Source organism: Callorhinus ursinus, unplaced genomic scaffold (genome assembly GCF_003265705.2).
Source record: "Callorhinus ursinus isolate GAN/ISIS: 27379988/994484 unplaced genomic scaffold, GSC_fseal_2.0 scaffold10, whole genome shotgun sequence".
NCBI classification, from domain to species: domain Eukaryota; kingdom Metazoa; phylum Chordata; class Mammalia; order Carnivora; family Otariidae; genus Callorhinus; species Callorhinus ursinus.
Genome location: NW_027397072.1, coordinates 7,714,793 through 7,739,028, shown reverse-complemented (window position 1 = coordinate 7,739,028; position 24,236 = coordinate 7,714,793). Strand labels below are relative to the sequence as shown.

The window sequence follows — 24,236 nt, the reverse complement described above, 5'->3', positions numbered from 1 at the left end:
CAACAATATGTGAAAAGGATAATAGATCATGACCAAGTGGGGTTTATTCTAGGAATGCAAGGCCGGTTTAACATTTGAAACTCAATTGAATTTCCTATTAACCATATTATGAAAGCCATATTAACTGGCTAAAAAAGAAAAAACATTCCATCATCTCACAGATGCAAGAAAAGCATCTGAAAAAACAAAAGAACAAAAACAAAAACAAACCAAAATTAATTCCTGATTGAAAAAAACTCTGCAATCCAGGAGTAGAAGGGAACGTGCTGAAGCACAAAGTGCAACCATGGAGACCTCTCTTCTATCTGTACAAACTCTCTAGGAGATCCCATCTGGCCTCACGGTTTTTAAATAGTACTTATATTCTGATGTTTCCTACATTTACCTTACCCCAGACCCCTGCCCCTCCAACATCAGACTTCGACGTCTCTCCAATGTCTAACAGGCATCTCAAACTCAATATGCCCCAAATAACACTGATTTCCCAATACCACTCTTCTGAGTTCCCGAGTGGTGTACGGCCTAAAATTAAGGCCTGATATCTTGTGCTGCTTTGACATCTGGTGAAACTGGGAGGGCCCCAAAGTGGCCTAACTTTGACTTCCCCTCCCCACTCTGCTCCCACGGATAGGGTCCCCTAACCTTATTAAGAGGACCAGAGGAGTTCCTGTCTGCCCATGGGATTATTCAAATAAGCCAATCATACCCTCGTGCAGGAACCAGGGGCCACTCCACCCCTCTGATACAAAGCCTGCCTCCCTGTCCCTGGTTGTTCTCTGTTCCCGAGTGTGACCCTATTGGCCCTGCATAGAGTGCTGCATCCTCTCCCAGGTGGTAAGTATATGTGATTAATTAGCTGCTGTCAATCTCATCTATTCAATCTTGGGTACCCTGTGTTTGGCTATTCCCATAGTCCTATAACAAACCCAGTTAACTTCCCTCACAAACAGGGTGAACAGGGGGAAATTAAAGCAAGCCCCCCCTTAATAAATGGTACAGGGGAAAAAAATCGGGGCATTTTGATTTCTCACACCTACAACCAACCCATCACCAAATCCTTATTATTTCATACATAAACTGTATCTGGGATCTAATCCCTTCCTGCCACTTCCACTATAATCTCTGTAGTTCCAAACCACCACTTCTTGACCAAACAAGAGTAGTCTCGGTTGTGGCCTCTACCTCTGCCCATTTCCCCTGGCAATCTATTCACCACAGAGCAATGTAGTCCTTTTATGACATAGGTCTGATCGCACCATTTTTTTTTTAAAGATTTTATTTATTTGTCAGAGAGAGAGAGAGAGAGAGAGCACAGCAGAGGGAGTGGGAGAAGCAGGCTCTCCGCTGAGCAGGGAGCCCGATGTGGGGCTCGATCCCAGGACCCTGGGATCATGACCTGAGCTGAAGGCAGATGCTTAACCGACTGAGCCACCCAGGTGGCCCAGATCACACCATTCTTTTGCTCAAAATTTTCTAATGGCTTCCTTGGGACAAAAGCCAAAGTTCTTACCATGGCCCCGAATGCAAATCCTTCCATTTCCTGTGTTACTACTCTCCCCTACAATCCTAACACTCCAGGTGCCCTGAACAACTTGCTATTCCTTGACTCCATCAAGCAGAGTCTTGCCTCAGAGCCTTTGCCTGTTTCCTCTGCTTGGAATTAACCTTACCCTGGAGAGCAACATGGCTTGCTCCATACCATTTGATCTCTGCTCAAGGTCACCTCCCAGGGGTCTTCCTCAATCACTTTTTATAAAAAGGCCCACCTTGTCACCCTTACCTTGCTTTTTCTTCATTGCACCTCATCAGCCCAACTATTGTATATTTGTTTACTATCTGCCCCCACCCTATTAGAAAGGAAGATCCTTAAAGGCAGGGACCTTGTTTACTGCTGTATCTCCAGTGCCTAGAATATGCCTGGAACACAGTTGTTCAGTGTTTGTTGCATGAATAAACTGAACAAGAATGCCTGATTCTCCAGTATCCTCACCAGATATTATAAACCTTTGGTAACCTATTTTAATTTGTATCATTTTTTTGGGTTGGCCTTTGTATTTCTTTTTTCCAGAAAGTTATCTTTTCATATTCCTTGCTCAGCCTGTCTTTTTCCTATTGCTTTGCAAGAGCTATTGATACATTAAAGAAATTATTCCTTTGTCTGTCATATGCTACAAATATATTTTCCTACTTGCTATTTGCCTCTGACTTTGCAGTCACATTACCAATTTTTCCCTTTTGGTTTCTGGTTTTGGGGAATGTTTGGAAAGTCCTTCCCTCTTCCAAGATCATCAAAGCAGCCATACTTGTTTTCTTCTAGTACTGTAATATATGTATATGTAAAAGATTATGCTGTTTAGATCTTTGTTCCATCTGGGATTTCCTTTGGGGCATAAAGAATAAGGAAGTGATCTAGTTTAAAAGCAAATTTAGCCTAAAAAAAAAAAAAAGCAAATTTAGCTTTAAAATACAATGAATACAAATTTCTGGATACCATTTATAAAACTTATTATTTAATCTTCCTCAAAGAATATTCATAATTTAAAAAATAAATTCAAACACAATTCACTTATTTTCCAGTACACATTTTTATAAGCACATTTGATACATATATATGTATCTATGTATGTGTGGATATATAATAAAATTCTATTTCCCATAATTCTCTGGAATATAATTTGACATTTTTATCACAATTAAAATATTTTCCCAAGAAAGTTTCTATTTCATTTTTCTCAGTATTTCCTCCCCTTCCTGGATCTTGATTTCTTTTTCGTTTTACTATATTTTGTTTTAAAAAGTCTCTTTTCAATTAAGCTCACTTCTTCATGGAGGGAAGAGGTCTTTATTCTCAGCAGGAAGGAGAAGAGATTTATTATGAACTGATAACTCAGAGAAAAATTTGATTCTTCATAGGTTGTCACATGTTTACAATAGCTAGAAAGGGAAGAAAAAGGAAGAAGTTATCTTAAAATGACAATTTAAAATGTATGCATCTATCCCTGAAACATCCCCCAAACTAGCAAATATATATGGTTAGGCTTAAAACAGTATTCAGAGTTGGAAGGAAATTTGGAACAATTTGGCAAAACAACTTATTTTTACAGAGGAAAAAATGTTAGCACCATCCATAGGTTAGCTACCACACCAGGGTAACAGATGGTACTGGAGCCGGGACTCACAATTCCTTGCCCAGAAGTCCTTCCATTCCAGATGGGCTGCTTCTTTTTACCATGCTCAAAGCAAACAATAGCATACAGGAAGAGATTCTGGGCACAGTTTTATTTTTTTATTTTTATTTATTTATTTATTTTTAAAGATTTTATTTATTTATTTGACAGAGAGACACAGTGAGAGAGGGAACACAAGCAGGGGGAGTGGGAGAGGGAGAAGCAGGCTTCCTGCTGAGCAGGGAGCCTGATGTGGGGCTCGATCCCAGGACCCTGGGACCATGACCTGAGCCAAAGGGAGACGTTCAACACCTGAGCCACCCAGGCGCCCCTGGGCATAGTTTTAAAATAAAAGAAAATAAATAATCCCTAATCCCCACCCAAAATAAGACACCGGACTTGATAATGTAGGCTACAATCTTGTACCTATTACAGAAAGAAGAATTTACAAAGCAATTTTACTTATCTTAAAAGTAGTAGATCAAGTCTCCAACTACCACCAAATCTCTAATTACAAATCTCTTAACTCTATCCATCTCTAACTACACCAAGGTGTAGGCAATCCAGGGGACAGAGGAACATGTTAAATGGTATCATAGGTTGTAATCAGCAAAATGCAGACTATGGGAAATTGTATAGGACACAAGACCTGGATTATTCAACAAGTAATTTTTTCCCTGCAAGGGGACAAAAAAAAGACATAAAAGGGGAATTTACCAATCAAAACACTTAAGGGATATCTTAGTTACTTGCAATGTATGGGCCTTATTTGAATTATATTAAAAATTTCATAGCAATTGGGAAGATCTAAACATTGACTGCATATTTGATAATATTAAGGAATTACTATTTGTTTCTTAATGTCTGATTGATGTTTATTATGATTTTGTTTTTAAAAACATTATGACATTTGATATATGCTTCCAAATAACCTGGGGGCGGAGGTGGAGGAGTGGGCTGGCATGTGGAAGCAAGTCTAGTCATGTTGACAATTGTTACGGCTGAATGACAGGTACGGGGGTGTCCATTATACCATTCTCTCTATTTTTGAATATACTTGAAATGTTCCAGAGTAAAAAGCTTAAAAAAAACAGGAAAACAACATATAGAAGATACAAACTTTTAGATATTGGATTTATATATGGTCCTAAGTTCCTGGAAGAAAGTTTGTGTGTGCACCACAAAACTCTGCCCCCATCAGTTGTGACTATGGATAACTAGCCTTGGTTCTCTCACCTGTAAAACAGGAAAAAATAGCAGTGCCTACCTCATAGAGTGAACAGAAGTATCAAATGAAAATATATATTAAACACTTACCCAATGGTCGGCACAGAGTGAGGGCTCAAAAATGTTCACCTCCACTTTACTCCTTTAAAACTGATTTTTGTTTTCACTTAAAATCTTAAGACTACTTTAATCATCTACAATAAAGCCAAAACCCCACCATATTCACTAATAAGGACATTTAAAAGTCTCAACTACTCATTGATTGGTTTAACAGAAATCAAATATAAGCCATTTACAGGAATTCTCACAAACTGGTGGTCTCTTGCTTTTCTTTTCTTTTCAATTTCAGCTATTGTAAGACAGATTCTTCCAGACAAATGGTTCAACAAAAAGGGCAAGAAGTACTGTTTCTCTTACCTAGGGAAGCTCTTTTTCTACACCAGAAAGATAAGAAAAGGTATACAAATTATTTGGTCCCATAAGGACTTCTATTTTTAAGTTGAATCGTTAACAATACCTTACAAGGATTACATTCTTTATCACAAACTCAGAAAACTCTCCTAGAGTTATAAGCCATAAAGCCGAATATAAGATACAATAATTTGTTATTGCCAAGTATTTTGCTGTGAGTAGAACACGTGCCAACAGATGTTCCTTGAGCTGACACGGAAAATAAATGAATCTGGCAAATGGAAGAATATGTTTATACGAACAACTTTATGTGAAGGGACCAGGACAGGTTTACATTTGGAAGAGGGGTGTAAGGTACATTTGAACTTCCTTATGAGAACTTCCTGTGACAAGTTCGAACGTATGCAAAAACAATAGTCTCTCAAGTCTGTATACATACGAAATTAAACAAACCTGCTAACACAAGTTAAAGTTTTAGTGGTCACATACATAGTTGAGTACTGTTTTTTTTTTACTCTAGTTTAAAATATTAGTTAAAATAAAATTTTTAAAATTCAAATCAAATTTTTATGGGACCCCTCAAAAAAATTGTGTGTGTATGGGGGGGCAGGGGGACATCTAAAGCCTCCCATTTCCTGTGGATGGCAATTTGAAGTACCTCAGCTGTTCCTCTTCCTGTGGAAGGAGAGAGGAATCACCTGCCCCTCTCAGGGAGGCCAAGGACAGACCCTTGACTAGCCAGTGCCTACAACGGGTCTTTAGACCTAGCTAGTTGTCAGTAACTGGCCTACTTACAGATGGGTACTTCTATAAATGTGAGGAATATTAAGGGCATTTAAATTCATGAAGATTGTTCGTTCTGCCTCAGATAAGAAGCATAAACAACCTCTCATATCTGAAGTGCTCTTATGGCCTTTCTCTGCTTAGTTCTCAAGGCCTGAGTGTTCTCACAAGTATTTTACTATACAACATTTGTCTCTTGAACCCTCAGACATGAGTCCTTCTGTGTAACAAAATTCTCTATACAGCTGAAGATCTGCTCTCCTAAGCATCAAAACACTTCATTTTAACCATTTTGTATGGACATCTTTTAAAACTGAGTTATACATTATTAGTATAAATTATAAATTTATAGTATAGTATAATTAGTATAAAATGAAATTATTATAAAAATATAAAGTACATTATTAAAAGTTGTTCATTTTTACTGTAAAAATATTAGAAAATACAGCTAAGAAAAACAAAGCCAAAGAGAATGCACACAGCATTTTGGGTCATGCTGTGTGTTAAAGCTGAGACCCCATCAGGCTTGTTTTGTTAGGTGGAGCAATTAAACAGTGTGTCAGGAATGAACTTCAGACTGCTGTAGTTTGAGTTCTTTTGTCTGCTTCTGATTCTGATGCTGGCTTCTCTCTCGTTTGTCAAATAGATGTCATTTATGTTTGCTGTCAAGATGACTATCAGCAGAGCACCTCTCAGTCTCCCTCCTGCTTTGTTTCTTTTGATGATGAGAAGTTTGGAAATCAGACAACTCAGCCTGACAGAAACACACCTGAAGGCAGAGTGCGCTGGCTCTGAGTGAGGGACTAAGGGGCTTTCTGAGAAAAGTGCATTAGCTCTAGTCATGGACTTTGTGACATTTTTATTGGTTTGTGGAAGCCTTTTTTGCTTACTCTGTGGTTCTAGGCTATGGTCTAAATAGGCAAGGCTGACAGAATTTTGGTGCATAAAGTCATGGTATCACTGATGCTTTGTCTATAGGTTATAATTTTTAGCCTTATAGTTCATGCAGAGAAAAAAAAATCTCAGCTGTTTCATCTCTGACTATACAAGGTCTATCTGTAACTAACTGTCTTATATTACTGTATTAAATCTGTGAAGATTTAGAAAGATCTAGAAATCCACTGATTGCGCCATGGGAAAAGCATAAAAGTGTAAGCTGCCCCCTAACTAACTTGGGACCGATTCCGCAGGCATGAGAGACAGAAGGGCATAGAACACCACTTCCTAACTTAACTGGTCTCATGCGGGTGCTCCTCACCGGCCGGGACTACAGCCTTTTCTCTTCCTTTTGATGAAATCTTCACACCAGAAAAAGCCATTGCACTGACCACTGCACAGGAATGGAGCACCTCAGACGTGGTGCTGAGCCTGGGGTTTGGGTTCCAGGCTTTCCCTGTTGCTGCTGCCAAGTCAGTGCCGCTCTACAGTCATTCTAGACTCAGCTAAACTTTTGCTGAGTAGTAAATTTTCATACAGATAACTTCATTTTGTTATCTCCTATTGTATTTCCTACATTTTACTTATCTTTCATTGATACTCAGGAAGAGAAACTCTTTAATAGAAAATTAGTTTTATTTAATGTAACAATCAGAGTTATCACGTATTGACATTTACTATATGACAGATACCAAAATCTCATTTACTTCTCATTCTCTAATTTTTTTTTTAAGATTTTATTTATTTAGTTGACAGAGAGAGACACAGTGAGAGAGGGAACACAAGCAGGGGAAGTGGGAGAGGGAGAAGCAGGCTTCCCGCGGAGAAGGGAGCCCGATGCGGGGCTCAATCCCAGGACCCTGGGATCATGACCTGAGCCGAAGGCAGACGCTTAACGACTGAAGACACCAAGGCACCTTCTCATTCTCTATTTTTCATGCATTCATTCAACACATAACTGGTGAGCACCTACTATGTGCTAGGCCCTGTTCTAGCCTCTGGGATTTTTCATTAATTAAGACAGAGTCTCTGCACTCAAGGACCTTATATTCTATTCTAGTCGGGGAAGGCAGACAAATAAGCAAAATAAATATATAACAATCTATTCAATACTGACAAGAGCTATGAGAAAGAAAACACAGCTAAGGGGGGTAGAGAGTGATGAGGTGTGCGCGTGAGGGTGAGGGGAGAGTTGGTGCTATTTTAGACAGGATGGCGAAGTGAAATGTGAGCAAAAACCTGACAGGAGTGAGTCTGTGTGGATATGTGGAGGAAGAGCTTTCCAGGCTGGAGGCACAGCATGTGCAAAGGCCTGTGTGGGGAGTGTGCTTGGCAAGATCAAGGAACAGATAGGAGGCCGGTGTGAATAGGAGCAGTGAACATGGAGCAAAGGAGGCAAGCAGGGAAGGTCAGAGAACTGCAGGGGCCTGTAGGCTCCTTAGGGTCTTTTAACTTTACTTTGCGTGAGATGGGAGCCACCGGAGGTTTTAAGAAGAGAAAGAAGATCAGTATTACACGCTGTCTGTGCCATGGGGAAAATATAAAGATACAAGCTCCCCCCCCAACTCACTCGTACGCTGGTTTTATAACTCAGACAACAGAGCTGTAGAGATGGTAAATCACTTGCCCACAAGGAGCAAGCCGCAGAGCTGGAATATGAACAGCCCAATTCATTAGCACGTTCTCTTCACTACTGGGAAACTGCCTTATAAACGGTTTCTATGTACAAAGAGTGAGATTAGTATAAAATGAAGTTAGTATAAAAATATAAAGGCACAATGAAAAAAGTCTTTATAGTCCAAAACCTTTTTCAGCTTTGCTGAGCACTATTGACATAAGTTTAAAGTGTGCAATGTATATGTTGTGAAATGATTGTCACAGTAAGGTTAGTGTCCATCCCTAAAACCCTTAAACAAGACTCAATGTATAATTCCAATTTTCTTGATTATAAGCCCAACATTCTTCTAATTCCAACAAATAACCTATCTGGTTCTTATTATAGTCAACCGTAATTTTATGTGACTTTTTTAAATTCGAAAAGAATACTACTTTATGCCAAACTAGAGATTTCATGATATTTTTTATCCTTTGATTTCTAAAAGCATCACATACCTTCTACAGAATTTCTGTGTACTAAGCCAATATAGTGAATTCTTGGTTGTCATTGACTGGCCTTTCTTCTTCAGGATCCCCTGGAGGCCATGTCCATGGAAACAGGTTCTAGCAGAGTCTCCTTCAGTCCAGTTGAACTGAAAACTTGAAGGACTTTTCTTTTCAACAGTTGGTGCTGAATCAACCAGTGTGCTAAACTGTTTTTGTAGACTCACCACCATTTCTGGAAACAGAGGGAAAAAGGAAAGGAATAAAATAAAAACTAACGTTAAATCACAGATGAGTTTACTTGTTAGCAATGTACTAATGTTGGTTTCTTAGTGTTGATAAGTGCACCACAATAATGCAAGAGGGTAACAACAGGGGGAGCTGAAACTGGATGAGGGGCATTGGGGAACTACTTAAAAAAAGTAAAATGTATTTTTGCCACAATTAGGAAAAAAAATGAACAAGAAAACTTACAGGCAATTCTCCACAGAAAGAGTTCTGAAAGTCACAGAAATATAGGATGATTTTAGATTTAAAACAGAACTTAAGTTCTGTTTTAAAGAATACAGTGTTCCTGAAACAGATTCCTCTGGAGATTTCTTACAGAGGACGATATTTCTTTGGATGGGCACTGGAACACTTGCTGAAGAAGTAAAATGATTCCTTAGACACTTTTTAAGTTTATTTATTTAAGTAATCTCTACACCTGACATGGGGCTTGAAACACAACCCCGAGATCAAGAGTTACAGACTCTATGGACTGAGCCAGTCAGGTGCCCCTAGGCACTCTTTAAGAAGTCAAGATATTTACCTTTTCTACAACAGTACTGCTACATGGCGTTAAGGGATAACGCAACTCACCTCTTCTTTTATATACCACTGCTCTGTCAATGGATGAGTGGTAGAGTGGCTTTTCGCTTTTCCACAGATACCTGTACAATGCAGAAAAACATTTGGAGCAGAATGGAGAAGAAATGGACCTAAACACATTTCAGAGAAGTTTCCCTCAAGCAACATATGAAATTCCTGATACTCAGTGTAATAGCTCTGCCTTAGAATGACCTACTGATACGGGTCTCTAGGGCTTACGACACAGACGTAAGCAAGTAGCACTGAAGGAGACAGCAAGCCAACAGAATGACACGCTCATCCCAAAAGCCTCCCGGATGTCATAAGGTCCTGAAGAAGATATTAATTACACAAAAATGTAGAAACGGTTTCCTTCACCATAAAATTCTCTTGCTGTCTGTTCTCAGAAAGTGAAACGACCACCTAAGAAACAACTGTTCCTCCTTGCCCTTGCCCAACTGCCCTTTTGCTGAGGATTAAATTAGAGGTACTCCTGGTAACTCATACAAAGTGAACAATAAGTACCGGTCTTCTGAGGTAGAGATGCAATCAATGTTAATTACAGTTTTCCTGAAAATTATGTGTGAACTAAATTTTAGTGAACATACCACATTTGAAATATATCAGAGACCTTGTCATTGAATCCTATGGTAAAGGAGTTTGTGATTCTTTCAAATATCCTTTTTGTTATTTGTTTTCTTAAATAATAAATGTAACAATATACTCAAGGTAAAAAATAATAAAGATGTTTCCTAAATAGTCTAATCCCAATCGGTGGGTAAACCCACTATTAAAAATCCCTTGCAAATACCTAATCTAGACAGAATTTCTTATGCATTTATAAGGCATATACAGGTGGTAATTATGCTACAGGCAAGGAGGCATTACTTCCTTGGGGTCATATGCCCAGAAAATGGGAAAAGTGATCTAAAATAACATTCTGTCTAGATACTCCTTCTTTAAAAATGTACCTTACTTTGCTTACCTCTTCCCCAAACTATAAAAGATACAAAAAACGGAGGCACGTCACAAAGTCCTAACGTTTTCTGCAGGAATCCTGCATGCCTCTCTCCAGTTTTTCCATATGATTTTGTTTCCCAACTATTAAAAGTTAAGGTATAATTTACATACAAACTCACCCTGTTCAGTGTACAGTTCTGCTGGCCTTGGCAAACACACATAGTCATGTAATGACCACCACAGTGAATATACAGAGCAGGCCCATCAATCCGAAAGTCTCTCATGCCTCTTCACAGTCAAGCCCTCTCCACTGGCCTTAAAACTACTGATATCTGTTTCCATCCTGATAATTTACCCTTTCCCAGAATGTCATATAAAGGGAATCATACCCTATGTAACCTTTTAAGACTTTCATTCAGCATAATGCATTTAAGTCATTCATATTGTTGGATGTATCAGATGTTTGTTCCTTTCATTGCTGAATGGTATTTCATTGTATAGATTTACCCCACTTGACTTATCCATTCACCAGCTGAAGGGTATTTGGGTTGTTGCCACTTTTTGGCCACAGTAATGAAGCCACCCTGAACATTTGAACAGATTTTTATGTGAAGTTGTCATTTCACTTGGGTAAATATGTAAGAGAGCAAACTACTAGGTAGTGTAATAGCTGTATGTTCAACTTTATGAGAAACTGTCAAACTTCCAAAATGGCTGCATCATTTTTAAATCCCCACATTAGGTGTGGTCAGTTTTTTGTTCATTTCGCTTTGTTTTTGGCCATTCTAACTGGTGTGTAAGGATATCTCATTGTAGTTTTAATTTGCATTTCCCTATTAACTAATGATGTTGAGATCATTTCACACATCTTCTTTAGTGAAATGTTTGTTCAAATCTTTTGTCCCTTTAAAAAATTGGGTTTTTGTCTGTGTTCTTACTGTATGAGAATTCTTTATTCTGGATACAAATCTTTTATCAGATATGTGATGTGCACATATTTTCTCCCACTGTATGGCTTCTCATTCTCTTAACAGTGTCTTTTGAAGAGCAGATATTCTTTCTTCTGATGAAGTCCAATTTACAATTTTTTTCTTTTATAGATCATACTTTTGGTATATCTACAAAATTTTGCCTAACCCAAAAGGCTAAAAAGATTTTCTACACATGCTGTTAAATTTTCTTCCATGTTCCTCCCAGCATCTTCCATGACAACTGGAAGTCATCAAAGCCACCTCATAAGCTGTTATTAGGCTTCCAACTACTGTTTATTAATATTTTTCATAATCTCATACATAGGGACCCATACTTAGCTATGGAAAATGCTTTAATAACTTTCATCTAACAACATGGAAGATGATGTTCAGAATACGGGAGAAAAAATTACAAATTTATGTCAACAGTGGGGGTCAGGTAGGGGCTCTGTACCTAAGCACTAGTCAGCAGTGATTTATATATGGTATTTCACTCAGCTCAAAGCACCTACTCCATACAGAAGTATCTTGGTAATGTATCCCCTGGACAATCTCTTCCGTGAGTCCTGGTCTCTCCCTGGAAGATGCCATTTTGGAAATAGACATACTCTCTTTGGTCATTAAATTCTCCCCTAAAGTACCTAAAAGTCAGTAAGTCTAAGATGTGTAACTGAATGCTGAAATATCAATTTGGGCTCTAATAGCTATGTCTGCAGTGTAAGCTGGTGCCTGGCTTGAGCTAATGAATTCTTAGATACTACTGAGATGCCCGAGTGGCATGGTCCTTGAATACCTAGCCTCTCAGTATCAGTCAGGACAACCCCTGCTGGCACCATAAAAAGGAAGGCCCAGTGGCTGGTACTCCCAAGATAACCTAAGACAACAGAACGAACTCCTGTTCTTCCTGATATTCTTGTAACCACTGAGATCCAATGACAAAAGAGACATTCCTTCTCTGACAAGGAAGAGGAAGGACCCAGTTTCCTGGGTACCCACAGGCTGTCAGAGTAAGTTCACACCCAACCTCTTTTCTTTCATCATTGTGTATCAAACCTGCATAGTGAGAAATTACTACACCTCTCCCCTTTTTGGCAAGGATCGTCTTCCCCATGGGGCTTTATTCATCCCTGTAAGTCTGGTTTTCTATTTAAAAGCTCTCTTAAATGTAGAAGAAAAATAATCCAGTTCTACCTGTGAAAACTGAAATTTAGTTCTTAGAGCACAAAGCGGGCATTATTATCCCTATTTCATTGATGAGGAACTTAGAGCTGAATGAATTATTTTAACTAATTTGAGGAGCCTTGATTTTTCTCAAAATATATAAAATTAGTTGATCAATTATTATAAATTTACATAAAATAGACGTTAACTTTTTCTTCAAAGTCTTGTAAAGACTCAAAGTTCTAAGAATAGATACAAAACTGTTCAAATCAGAGATCAATAGAAATATACTCTATGTTATGCAAGATACAGTGTCTATGAAAATGTATGAGCAAACTAAATTTCAGTGCGCTGAGGCTAAGAAATCAAGTAACTTGTCCATGGTTACACAACTACTCCGTAGTGCAATCAGGATTCAAACCCAGCACTGTCTGTCTCTACAGCTCTGCTCCTTCCACTCTATTACAATGAACCGACATCAGAACCAGAGTTCAAAGTCAAATGGTGAGACTGAATCAAGTATCCTCTCTTTGTGCTTTCCTCCGTTTTGATTTTTGTAGGGATCTTTATTTGGGGGAACATTCACTTTATTGCGGGACAATTACATATGTCATAGGCTGATACTTGTAATCTTCGTAATATTGGAAAGCAGATGGGAAATGATAACTTTGAGAAAGGGGAAGGAGAAGGAATATTAGAAATGTAGGTGTGACTCACACAAATTATAAAAAATTAATAACTAAAAAGAGGACATTACCGGAAACACTGATGAAATCCAAATAAAATCTGGAGGTTATTTAACAGTAACACCAAAAAAAAAAAATGTCGAATAGAACACAGGGGCTAATATTTCTAGAAAAAATGTCATAATGCTAAGGAGTCTAACTGCTGAAACTTCAGCTTTCAAATATAAGGTAAGAGACTTAGAAATCAAGCAGGTAAACCTAAAACCAGAAGAGACAACGTACTTTGCCCTGGCTTCCTCCCACTTTTGTTTTTTCTCATCAACAGATCTCTTCATCACTTGGTACCATTTTCTGAAATCAAACCAGGGCTTATCTGAAAGAAAGGAAATCCGTGATTAGTAACCAAATAAGTCACATTATAACCATATACGTTATTCATTTGAGTCTTTATTCATTGATACAACTAAACATTATGGAGTCAACTTTATGGGAATTATGGAGTCACTGTCTCCATACTTCAACATGACTCCTGAGCAATCCGTCACTGAGTTCCTATCTATATTGTGGCCCTAACTAGATTATACTAAAACCATCTTTTTTTTTTTTTTTTTGAGACAAGGGAGTATGAGAAGGGACATTAGAAGACACCTTGTTCAACCTTTCACTCTGTGTAGAAGCTGACATAAAGCAATGTGTAGAAAGAAGTATTTCACATATATTCTGGAAAGAACTCACAAATTGATTTCTACCATTAAATCCAAGCTCTTAAAACCAATGCACATATATGCGAAATCTTGAAAGAAAAATGAGTCAAACTTCTAGAAACAGTAGTTTCTACTCTAACAGAGTAGAAAAGTAGTTCCCAGGGGCTGGGGGGTGGGAGATAGGGAGAGGTTGGTAAAAGGGTACAAAGTTTTGGCTCTAAGATAAATAAGGCCTGAGAATCTAATGTAAAACATGGTGATTACAGTTGATCACACTGTATTATGTCAAGGAAATTTGCGAAGGGAATAGGACTACAATGTTCACACACACACACACACACACACACACACACACACACATACACACAAGATTAAAATGTGAGGTGATATATGTATAACCAGATGAGAGGATCCTTTTGCAGTGTACATGTATATCAAATCATCAAAATACACAGTTTAAATATCTTACAATTCTATATATCAATTATGCCCCCAAAAAGCTGAATTATTTAAAAAAACAACAATGAACATAAATACTAATGAGGGAACTAAGAAACTAAAATTGAATTTAAGAAATCATATACCTACCCAACTTCACTGAATTGCTCTTAGGCCAGACACTATGTTAGGCACTAAAGATCCATGAAAAAGAAAAACATAAAGAAGAAAGACATGTTCCCTCCCTCTAGAAACTCACAACCTACCTTTCTATCATTTATGTTGTACTTTACTCTATGTCAGCTATTCTTAGCACTTTACAGACACTGGCAATCTAATCAGGATAGACATACGTAGTCCACCAGGTCTAATTCAGTGTGCTAAACCTCTAACAGATGTTTGGATAGGAGCAGCTGTTGCAGGAGTGATTAGTTTTGATTTGGGAAGTGGTAAGATTGGGAGTGGGTGTGAAGAGAAGGCAGAATCTTGAAGGATAAAGGCGGATTTATCAGGGACTGAGGGAGTCGGGGGGTAAGAAGGAAAACATTTCAGGTAGAAGCAGCAGCGTGAGCAAAGGCTGAGGCATCACAACAGATGGTATAGTCATGGAACTGCCAGTAGGCTCACGGTCTAGCATGGCTAGTGAGGAGAAGCTGGAAATAAAAAAGCAGGCTGGTCTTTAAGATCATAGGAAATCACTGAAGTTTAGCAGCCTAGATGTAGAATTAGATAATTATATGAAGAAATAATTCTGGTATAAGGCATACTTTGTATACAAGTGTTTGTATATGTGTACTTGTATATTTTTCAAAGTCTTCCTTGCATTTATTGCATCTTTTAATCCATCACTTACAATGACTTTGAATTTGAATGATAAAAAATTAAGTACCTTCTTTGTTCTTTTCATTATATTTCTCAGCAATATTAGACAAAGTCCTGGAAAAACCAAAAAGCAAGTCAATTTTTTGGAAGTCACTTATTTGAAGACAGTTAAATTTTGAATTCTTCTGAAAGAAAAGTATAGAATAGTACTTGACACTGATGCTAACTTTTAACAGAGAAGCAATCACTATACACGCTGCCATTGTTTATTGGCATTTGGGAGGAGTGGCACTTTGTTTCATTTACTTTCCAAAATAATCTTTGAAGTCACATAGTGCCAGGACCCTAAAGGCATACAGAAAGGTGCCTTTAGGCAACTGCTACGAGATTCTTTAGGATTTGTGTATGACGATTTAAAGCTGGGAATCAGTGAAGCAATGAGAACATGAGTATGTACTTAAAAAATAGGAATAAAACATGAGACAAACAACTTACTAAGGTAGAATTAACTCTGACAACTAGCTGAGTCAAAATTCATGTAAGAAGTAATTGTTGCTACTAGTCAGTGTTCTACAACTGAGAGGCTCTATTTTCTCTTGAGATAATATAAGGATTCCTTTACTCTGAATAATTAGGTAAAAACAAAACTGATTTTTTTCCTCATAAAACTGACATACACTTACCATTCTAAATTGTCATCCAATAAAAAGAGCAGTTTCAATACTACTACAATGACAGCGACAGCCTGTACATCATATTTAACTGTTTTTGCCATTTTAGCTATGGGATCAAATGTCAGAAAATCCACTTCTCCTATTCCAGTCATTTTTACCACTTGGCAGGTTAAATCATTCATTTCATCTGTTGAAGAACAAAAACAGTAAAATGTGAACTAAATTCTGTGCCTAACTAGACCATACTAATGTGTGCCTCTGTAAGATAAGCTTTATCATCTTAAAACATGGTACTATGCTAGAACGGAGGGACACACATTTTCTGAATAAAATAAACCAAAAAATGCTATCTGTAGAGAAACACTAATGGTAGAATCCTGGCAAGGTCTCTCTTTCCCTATCTGGACGTCCTAAAACATCTACCATGCACAGGGCACACTCTGGCACCTAACGCACAGCCGCACGCTAGTTTTCTATCATTTCATACCACTCTCTTGTCTGTGTTTCTACAGCAATTTGCACTGGCTTGAAACGAAATCCCCTGTCAGACCAAAGGCTTCTCTGGGAATGTACACTGACCCGCTGGCTAGCGTGCTAGAAGCCTCCGTGTATATTAAACTTGATGTACTGCTTTCCTAAAGAAATTATATGGTCAGCTTGGCCTCCATCTATTAGTCAAGGCTGAATAATGTGGCACTTGGAACCAGGAAACCCCAGTTAGGGCCTATATATTCAGGTTTTCCAATCATTAGCTTTGTGACTCTGCGTTAGTCACTTAACCTCAGTTTCTTCATTTGTAAAGTGGGTTGTGGAATTAAATAAGATAAGTGAATATACTTTGAAAACTCTAAATTACTAAGCAAATTTCTTTACTCACTAATCTAAGTACCCAAGATGCACAATATTCTATTTTAATTAATCTTAAGTGAACAGCTAGTATTTATAAGAGCATAATAAATTGTACTGAATTAAGTTGCATTTCCTACATGCATTCAGTCACCATGTCCTGTGGACTCTATTCCCACTCTCCATCCAATAGCAAGCACAGGAACCAGACACTTGCCAGGAGCCAGCCTGTGTCAGTTACATTTTGGTAATCCCTTGTGTTCCTTCTATTACCTACTAGTAGATTTGTGTGTGTGTATATGTATATATGTGTGTATATATATATGTTATTACATATTTATGTTTATTTTTATCATTGAAATTATACTATACATATACATAGTTTTGTATATTGCTTTCTTCATTAACATACACATTTTCCTTCCCTATTAAAAATATATCCAATCACATTTTTTTTTAAAGATTTTATTTATTTATTTGACAGAGAGAGAGACAGCGAGAGAGGGAACACAAGCAAGGGGAGTGGGAGAGGGAGAAGCAGGCTTCCTGCCGAGCAGGGAGCCTGATGCGGGGCTCGATCCCAGGACCCTGGGATCACGACCTGAGCCAAAAGCAGACGCTTAACGACTGAACCACACAGGTGCCCCTCCAATCACATTCTTTATATTGCTAAAGCAATAGGCTAACCACACCATGTTTGTATTTTCTCTTAAGAATATGAGTCCTGAATTTCTCACATTTCTAGTTTTGCAAGAAATTCAGGAATGGGTTCCATTGGCAGATTCCATCGGGTTACCTGCGTCTTGGTATATTGTGAACAAGGTCTAGTAAGGCTCTCTTCACATTCTGTGTTTCATTGCCTTACAGAGTTCACTGTGATCCTACAAATGACCAACCGCTGCCTTTTTTTCAGAAGGGGGGCATCCAGCTCATTAATAACACATATTGAAACATTTTTTACTTTAATTGCACTCAGCAAACTTACTGTAAAAACCAAGCCTATCCCGCACATCAAAACAGAATTCTTTATTTCTGAACAATGTCCTTTTAACCTTTCTAAGTAGCCTGAAATATTTTAAGAAAGGATTCTGAAATTAAGCTTCATGTTATGATGGACCCTGTCAGGTGGCTCCAATTGTCTGGGATCTAAGAGGAATTCTATATTTTGCTCATTGTGATTTTATAATTCTATAAAAGTTCCCTCACCACATACACCACACTTACCAGGGAGATTGACTTCCATCAAGTATTTCATACACAAGATGTTTGGATGAAGATAGCAGTCTTCAGTTATGTCTGGAAAACGTGGCAAATCTAAGAATTTAGCAATTTCAATAATTTTTTTATAGATATCCTCATAGGCAGGCCAAGACTGAAATAAAAAATAAGCAAGGTAGCAATTTTTGCAACATAAATTATTTTAAAAATATTTTCTGATTTTAAAAGTACTATGTATTTACCAAATGAAATTTGGAATGTGGAAAAAAGCATTAAGGGGAAAACCACCCATAAATCCCTAATATCCTAACTTAGCAGGTTAAAACAGTGGTAATGCTAAATTGAAAAGCCACTAAAATTCCATTTGGCTCATAAAACTCTTACTGGCCTTCCCCATGATAGAGGGAAATCATTACTTTTCGCCAGTCGCAGAAGAACTAAGGGGAAGGGACAAAGCTGTGACCCAAACTGGAGTTCCAGAGCCATCACGACTGCTGCTGCACAACTTCCCTCTCATACTCCCTCACCACACCCTCTCATTCACCTTCAAGCTCATGGCTAACAAATTTAGCTCCGTGTTTCACAATATTCACAGGCTTCTAGGTGGGAGCTAACACCAGGATTTAAGTATAATAGTTGAAAATACACAATTCAACCTCATATTCTCCCATATAATCGCATGTAAAATTTTATAGAATCCAGGAAAATCTATGAGCTACTATTAATAAATGTATTCTGTTCAAGATCACCCCTGTAGTTTATCTGGTATGCTATTTTTATTTTTGCAATTTATAAACATCCTTGAAATTAATACTACATATAATTTTCCTCATTTCCTCATCCATTCACATAAAAATAATAAATTTAGAGTCTACTCTATGCAAAGTACTTTGGGAAATGTAAAGACAAATAAAACAATGCCTTCAAGGAGTTTATAACCTGGAAAGGGAGATAAGGTATGCGAAAATACAGTACAAAATAGAAAGTTATCAAGTACCTCAAGTAAGATTTTTTTTTTTTACAAAGCTTATGGAATTTCAGAAAAACTAACTTTTCTCATATGGTAGGACCCTATCAAAATTGGGCCTGAAGACAAACATTTTGGCCACCTGTTTGGCCGTACTAAAGTTGAGCGTGTGTACCTTCTGTGGCAAAGCAATTCTACCCCCTAGCTACGTATCCCCAGCAGAAATGTGCATGATGTCCACGGAAAGACAAGTACTAGAACGTTCTTAACAACACTATTTGTAAAAGTCCCAAGCTGGAAACTACCCGAACGCCATTAACGATAAGTAAATTTTGATACAGTCTCATAATGGAACACTACATGGCAAGGAAATGAATGCTCGGCCTGCAAGGACATGAATGAATCTTCAAAAACATCACATTGGAAGAAGCCAGATGCAAACGAAAATGATCCCAGGTATATAAAGTATAAAGCCCAGCAACTCAGCACCAAGCTTCTACAGAGTAAGTAGTGACCACTTGGGAGTGGGGGAAGTAATGGGGGGAAGTAATGATGGGAGTGGGCAACAGGGTGGAGCTTCAGGGGTGCTAGTAATGTTGTTCCTCCCTCTAGGGACTGGTTTAGGTTGTGAAAATTCATCAAGCTATGTACATTTGTGATATGTTCACTTTTCTGTATGTCTAGTTTACCTCAAAAAGTGGCAAGAAAGATAATACCACTTAAGTAAACCATTGCGTGTAACAGAAATACTTCATACATCACTTTGTAGAAGAAATAATCTAACTGGCATATTCAGAGTTGGAAACACCCTTAGAAGTTTATGGTCCAACTTTACAAAATCCCTAGCAGGCAGACGTCTGGTCCTTCTTAAAAATCTCCAGGGATAGGAACTCAATACCTTCCCCGAAGGTAGTCAATTCTATTTTTAATGGGTTTAGTCATTAGAAGGTTCTTCTGTATTCTAAGCAAAAATTTTCCCAATTCAAGCCAATAATCAATTAAAATCCCCCCAGTTGCTTGTGAAAGTATTGCTGTTAAATCATGTCTTGCCCATCTTCTAAATGTGTGAGTGTGTTTGGGCGCCAACTAAAGGAATGAATATTTCTCTGTTAAATTTTACTTTGGTAAATTCAACTCACATGCAATTTAAAGGACAAGGAAATGCTCTATTAATGGTGCAGGGATATGCTTATAGAAGATAATCATACTGTTAATTTCTAAAATTATAACCATACTTGATTTTACTTTGCCTGAAGCTACAATCTCATCTGTATTATATTTATTTTGAGTTTTATTAGAAAAAAAGGCCTTTGGGGGGGTGCCTGGGTGGCTCAGTCATCAGGCGTCTGCCTTCGGCTCAGGTCATGATCCCGGAGTCCAGGGATTGAGCCCCGAGTCCGGCTCCCTGCTCAGCGGTGAGTCTGTTTCTCCCTCTCCCACTCCCCCTGCTTGTGTTCCCTCTCTCGCTCTCTGTCAAACAAATAAACAAAATCTTAAAAAAAAAAAAAAAGGCCTTTGGTTTATGCTGTATTATTAACATACGATTAACCTGAGCTGAAGACTACAAAGTAAATTTCTGTCAATCCAAAGTAGCAGTGCTGCCTTTTAAGTTTTTTTTTTTAATGTGGAGACAGAGTGATTCTACTTGTACACTAAAGTACTATAAATTGTATTCTACTCTGTTAATTTAAAAGTGAAAAAAGGAAAACCAATTCTCAGTGACCTTTAGGAAGAAGTAGTCTTCTTTTTTCTTTATAAAATTAATTCATTTAGAATGCTGGGATGGAGGGGTAAGCAAATGGGCTTCATTTTGCACAAGATTTGAAGCATCTTTTCAAGTTAAAATAATTTCAACATTACTGACGAGATTCATGGCAACTCTAATCCTTTCAAATAATGCAGGTAGGAAATGTAATTAAGCACTTTTATCTGCAAACAAAATAAACACTAGAGCAGTGAATGCTCCCCTTAGGAAAATAATCATCTCAAAAAAACAATTTAATGTATGATAAATTCATGACTAGTAATTGTAAGGTCCTTAATGAAAAGGAATCTGGCAAACTACAAAGATTTAATATATTTTCAAATGTCCACACTAAAAGCTGGCATGTCAAACTAAATACCTGGTGACAAAAAGGCTACCTACCATTCTTTCACGTATGATCTGAGGATAAAATAATTATTATTAATAATGCAAGTCTATAGATTTATATTACAGTTTACAATAGATTCTAGATTCTCCTAGTTTCAAGTCAGTATGGTAGACTTCACTTTTAAATTTTTCATTTATTTTTAAACAGACTTTTCCTTTTTGACTAACGCTGAAAACCTTTTTTTTTTAAAGGTGGCGACAGGGTTTTCAAGATCATTCTGCTTATTTTTTACCAATCTTCTGTAATTGTTATACATATAAGTTGTTTCCAATTTTTATACTACTATAAATAATGCCATGATGAATGTATTCCAGCAACACTTAAATCTGATTATAAAAATAATACATGATCATTACAGAAAATTTACAAAATATAAAATACTACAATAAAGACAATAAAAATTGCTCATAACTTAGAGAAGGCCACTGTTAGCATGCTGGAGGACTTTTAGCCCCTTGGGGTATATCCGTATTTATAACCTTGGGATTTCAATTCAACAGCCTCTTTGACACCTCCACTGGAATATCTTTCCACTATGTCAAATGTACATGTTCCAAACTGAGTTTTTCATCTCCCATACCCCTGAATTTTATCCCCCCATCAGGGTTCCTCACCCTGTCACAAAAACCAAACATTTAGGAACCATCCTTGGCAGCTCCATTTCCCTGCACACTACATGAATATGGACTGTTTACCTCAAAGCTGGATCTGGAATGCTACTATTTCTCATCACATCTACAACTACTCTCCTACTCTAAGCCTCCATCACCCCAGACCAGACTCCCAACCAAACAGTATCCCCATGTCTGCTTTTGCCACTTTCAGCTACCACCAAGAGTGATATTTCAAAATGCACATCTGGTATGTCACTCTTCTACTAAAATCTAATAGTTTACCCTTTTCTTAGGCTAAGCTCCCATCTGTCTGAGAACCGCTGTACAAACTGAATTAGATGTACATGGCTTTGTCTCCTATTTTCACCTAACATTATATTTTGTGAGTATTTTCTACTGTCAGGAGATACCCTTTGAAAACATCATTTTGAGTGACTGGAAAATATTCCCCTCTATGAACCCATCACTTCCACATTACTGGACATCCACGTTAGATACACACTACATGCATACATATCAAGCAGCTATTAAAAAGCATTTTCACAGGCTGTTCTATGACTTAGGAAAATTTTCATAGTACAATGCTGAGTTTAAAAAAGCAAGAGAGAAATTTGTATATAGTCTTCAGGCCTAATTTTGCAAATATGTTTATGTACATTAAATAAGACAATCAAAAATACCAAATGTTAAATGTTAATGGCATCCATGAGAAATTGGATTGTGGGTGATTTTTATTTTCTTCTTTATACATTTCATTGTTTCCTACATTTCTTTTAGTCACTCTGAATATATTTCTTTCTCTTTTTTTTTTTTTTTAAAGATTTTATTTATTTATTTGACAGAGTCAAATGGAGGAGACACAGCGAGAGACAGAACACAAGCAGGGGGAGTAGAAGAGGGAGAAGCAGGCTTCCTGCAGAGCAGGGAGCCCGATGCGGGGCTCAATCCCAGGACCCTGGGATCATGACCTGAGCCGAAGGCAGACACTTAACGACTGAGCCACCCAGGCGCCCCTGAATACATTTCTTTCATAAGAAAAAAAAAAAGTATTCAAAAACATATTATAGTGGGCTAAAAAATTACACACAGAATCACCATATGATACAGCAATTGTGCTTCTGTGCAGATGCCCAAAAGAACTGAAAGAAGGGACTCTAACAGATATTTGTACACTAATGTTCATAGTAGCATCATTCATTATAGCCAAAGGTGAAAACAACCCAAATGTCCATGGATGAATAAACAAAACGTAGTATATAAATACAGTGGGATATTATTTAGCCTTAAAAAGAAATGTTCATTTCAGACACACACTACACAACACGGATAAATCTTAAAGGCATTATGCTGTGTGAAGTAAGTTTGACATAAAAAGAAAAATATTGTGTTATTTTACTTACACGCAGTACTAGAGTAGTCAAGTTCACAGAGACAGGAAGTAGAATGATGGACCTCAGGGGCTGGGGGTCCAGGGGGCAGGGTGTAGTGGGGAGCTGGGATTTCATGGGGACAGTTTCAGTTTGTGAAGATGCAAAAGGTCTGGAGATGGATGGTGGTGGTGGTGGTGGTGGTTGCACAACAATGTGAATGTACTTAATTCCGCTGAACTGCACACTTAAAAATGGTTTAAATTGGGCGCCTGGGTGGCTCAGTCGGTTAAGCGACTGCCTTCGGCTCAGGTCATGATCCTGGAGTCCCGGGATCGAGTCCCGCGTCGGGCTCCCTGCTCAGCGGGGAGTCTGCTTCTCCCTCTGACCCTCTTCCCTCTCGTGCTCTCTATCTCTCATTCTCTCTCTCTCAAATAAATAAATAAAATCTTTAAAAAAAAAAAATGGTTTAAATGGTAAGGTTTACGTTATGTATATTTTGCCACAATTCTTAAAAAGTATAAAAGAAGAACCTAAATAACATCTGTCTAGAGGGAAAAAAAACCCACAACATATTAGAGAAGTCATAATTAGAATAAAAAAGATGACAAAAAAGGTCAACATACATAAAATCTACTACAAACATTCAAAATCTATAACTACTTGCTGATATCTACTTTATCTTCTATAAAATACCTTAACAAAAGAACCCTACATAGGGGAGATGGAGTTTATGAAACTGTAGTTATTAGATATATGACACTAAAGTATGGGTCTGCCTTGCCAGGAGACAAAATATACTGAGCAAAGAAGAAAATACCAGTATCTGCAGAATCTCTTGCTCCAGGTCTCTTTGGACAGAAATGATGACTTAATGGTTCTAGTACAATACCGAAAGGGATTGTCTTCTTAGTGCCTCAAATGAGGGAAGAGTCAGAACTGAACGTGACCACTGCGTGCCATTCCTGTCCCAGAGGACGTCATCAAAAGGACCAGAATGCTACCCTTTGTTCCCAACAACACCTGAAGTGGTGGCCCAATTGTCCCTACAGGGCTTGGCTATGGACTAACCCCCCTATACATCTGCTCCCATTCCAACGAAGGCAGGCTAGTTTGCGGGGCAGCAGAGCACCTAACCTCGGGCAGGAGGCCGGCAGCACTGTCCCACAGCGCTCTTCTACA

At 37.9% G+C, this 24,236-nt stretch overlaps 1 protein-coding gene across 3 annotated transcripts in view; it reads right to left on the bottom strand.

Moving 5' to 3' along the window:
- Window positions 1-1,290: 1,290 nt before the first annotated feature.
- The window catches only part of TAF1B (TATA-box binding protein associated factor, RNA polymerase I subunit B), a 66,921-nt gene continuing 43,975 nt past the window's right edge, over window positions 1,291-24,236 (bottom strand). Inside the window, exons 9-16 of one of the 3 annotated variants that reach the window (XM_073896983.1) lie at window positions 17,960-18,107; window positions 15,899-16,076; window positions 15,283-15,329; window positions 13,534-13,624; window positions 9,486-9,556; window positions 8,637-8,859; window positions 4,812-4,828; window positions 2,770-2,934 (exon numbers count right to left, since the gene is read on the bottom strand). In XM_073896983.1, coding sequence (XP_073753084.1) covers window positions 2,918-2,934; window positions 4,812-4,828; window positions 8,637-8,859; window positions 9,486-9,556; window positions 13,534-13,624; window positions 15,283-15,329; window positions 15,899-16,076; window positions 17,960-18,107 — 792 coding nt within the window. In that variant the 3' untranslated portion in view covers window positions 2,770-2,917. The other 2 variants (XM_073896981.1, XM_025867725.2) reach the window with 2 other exon arrangements.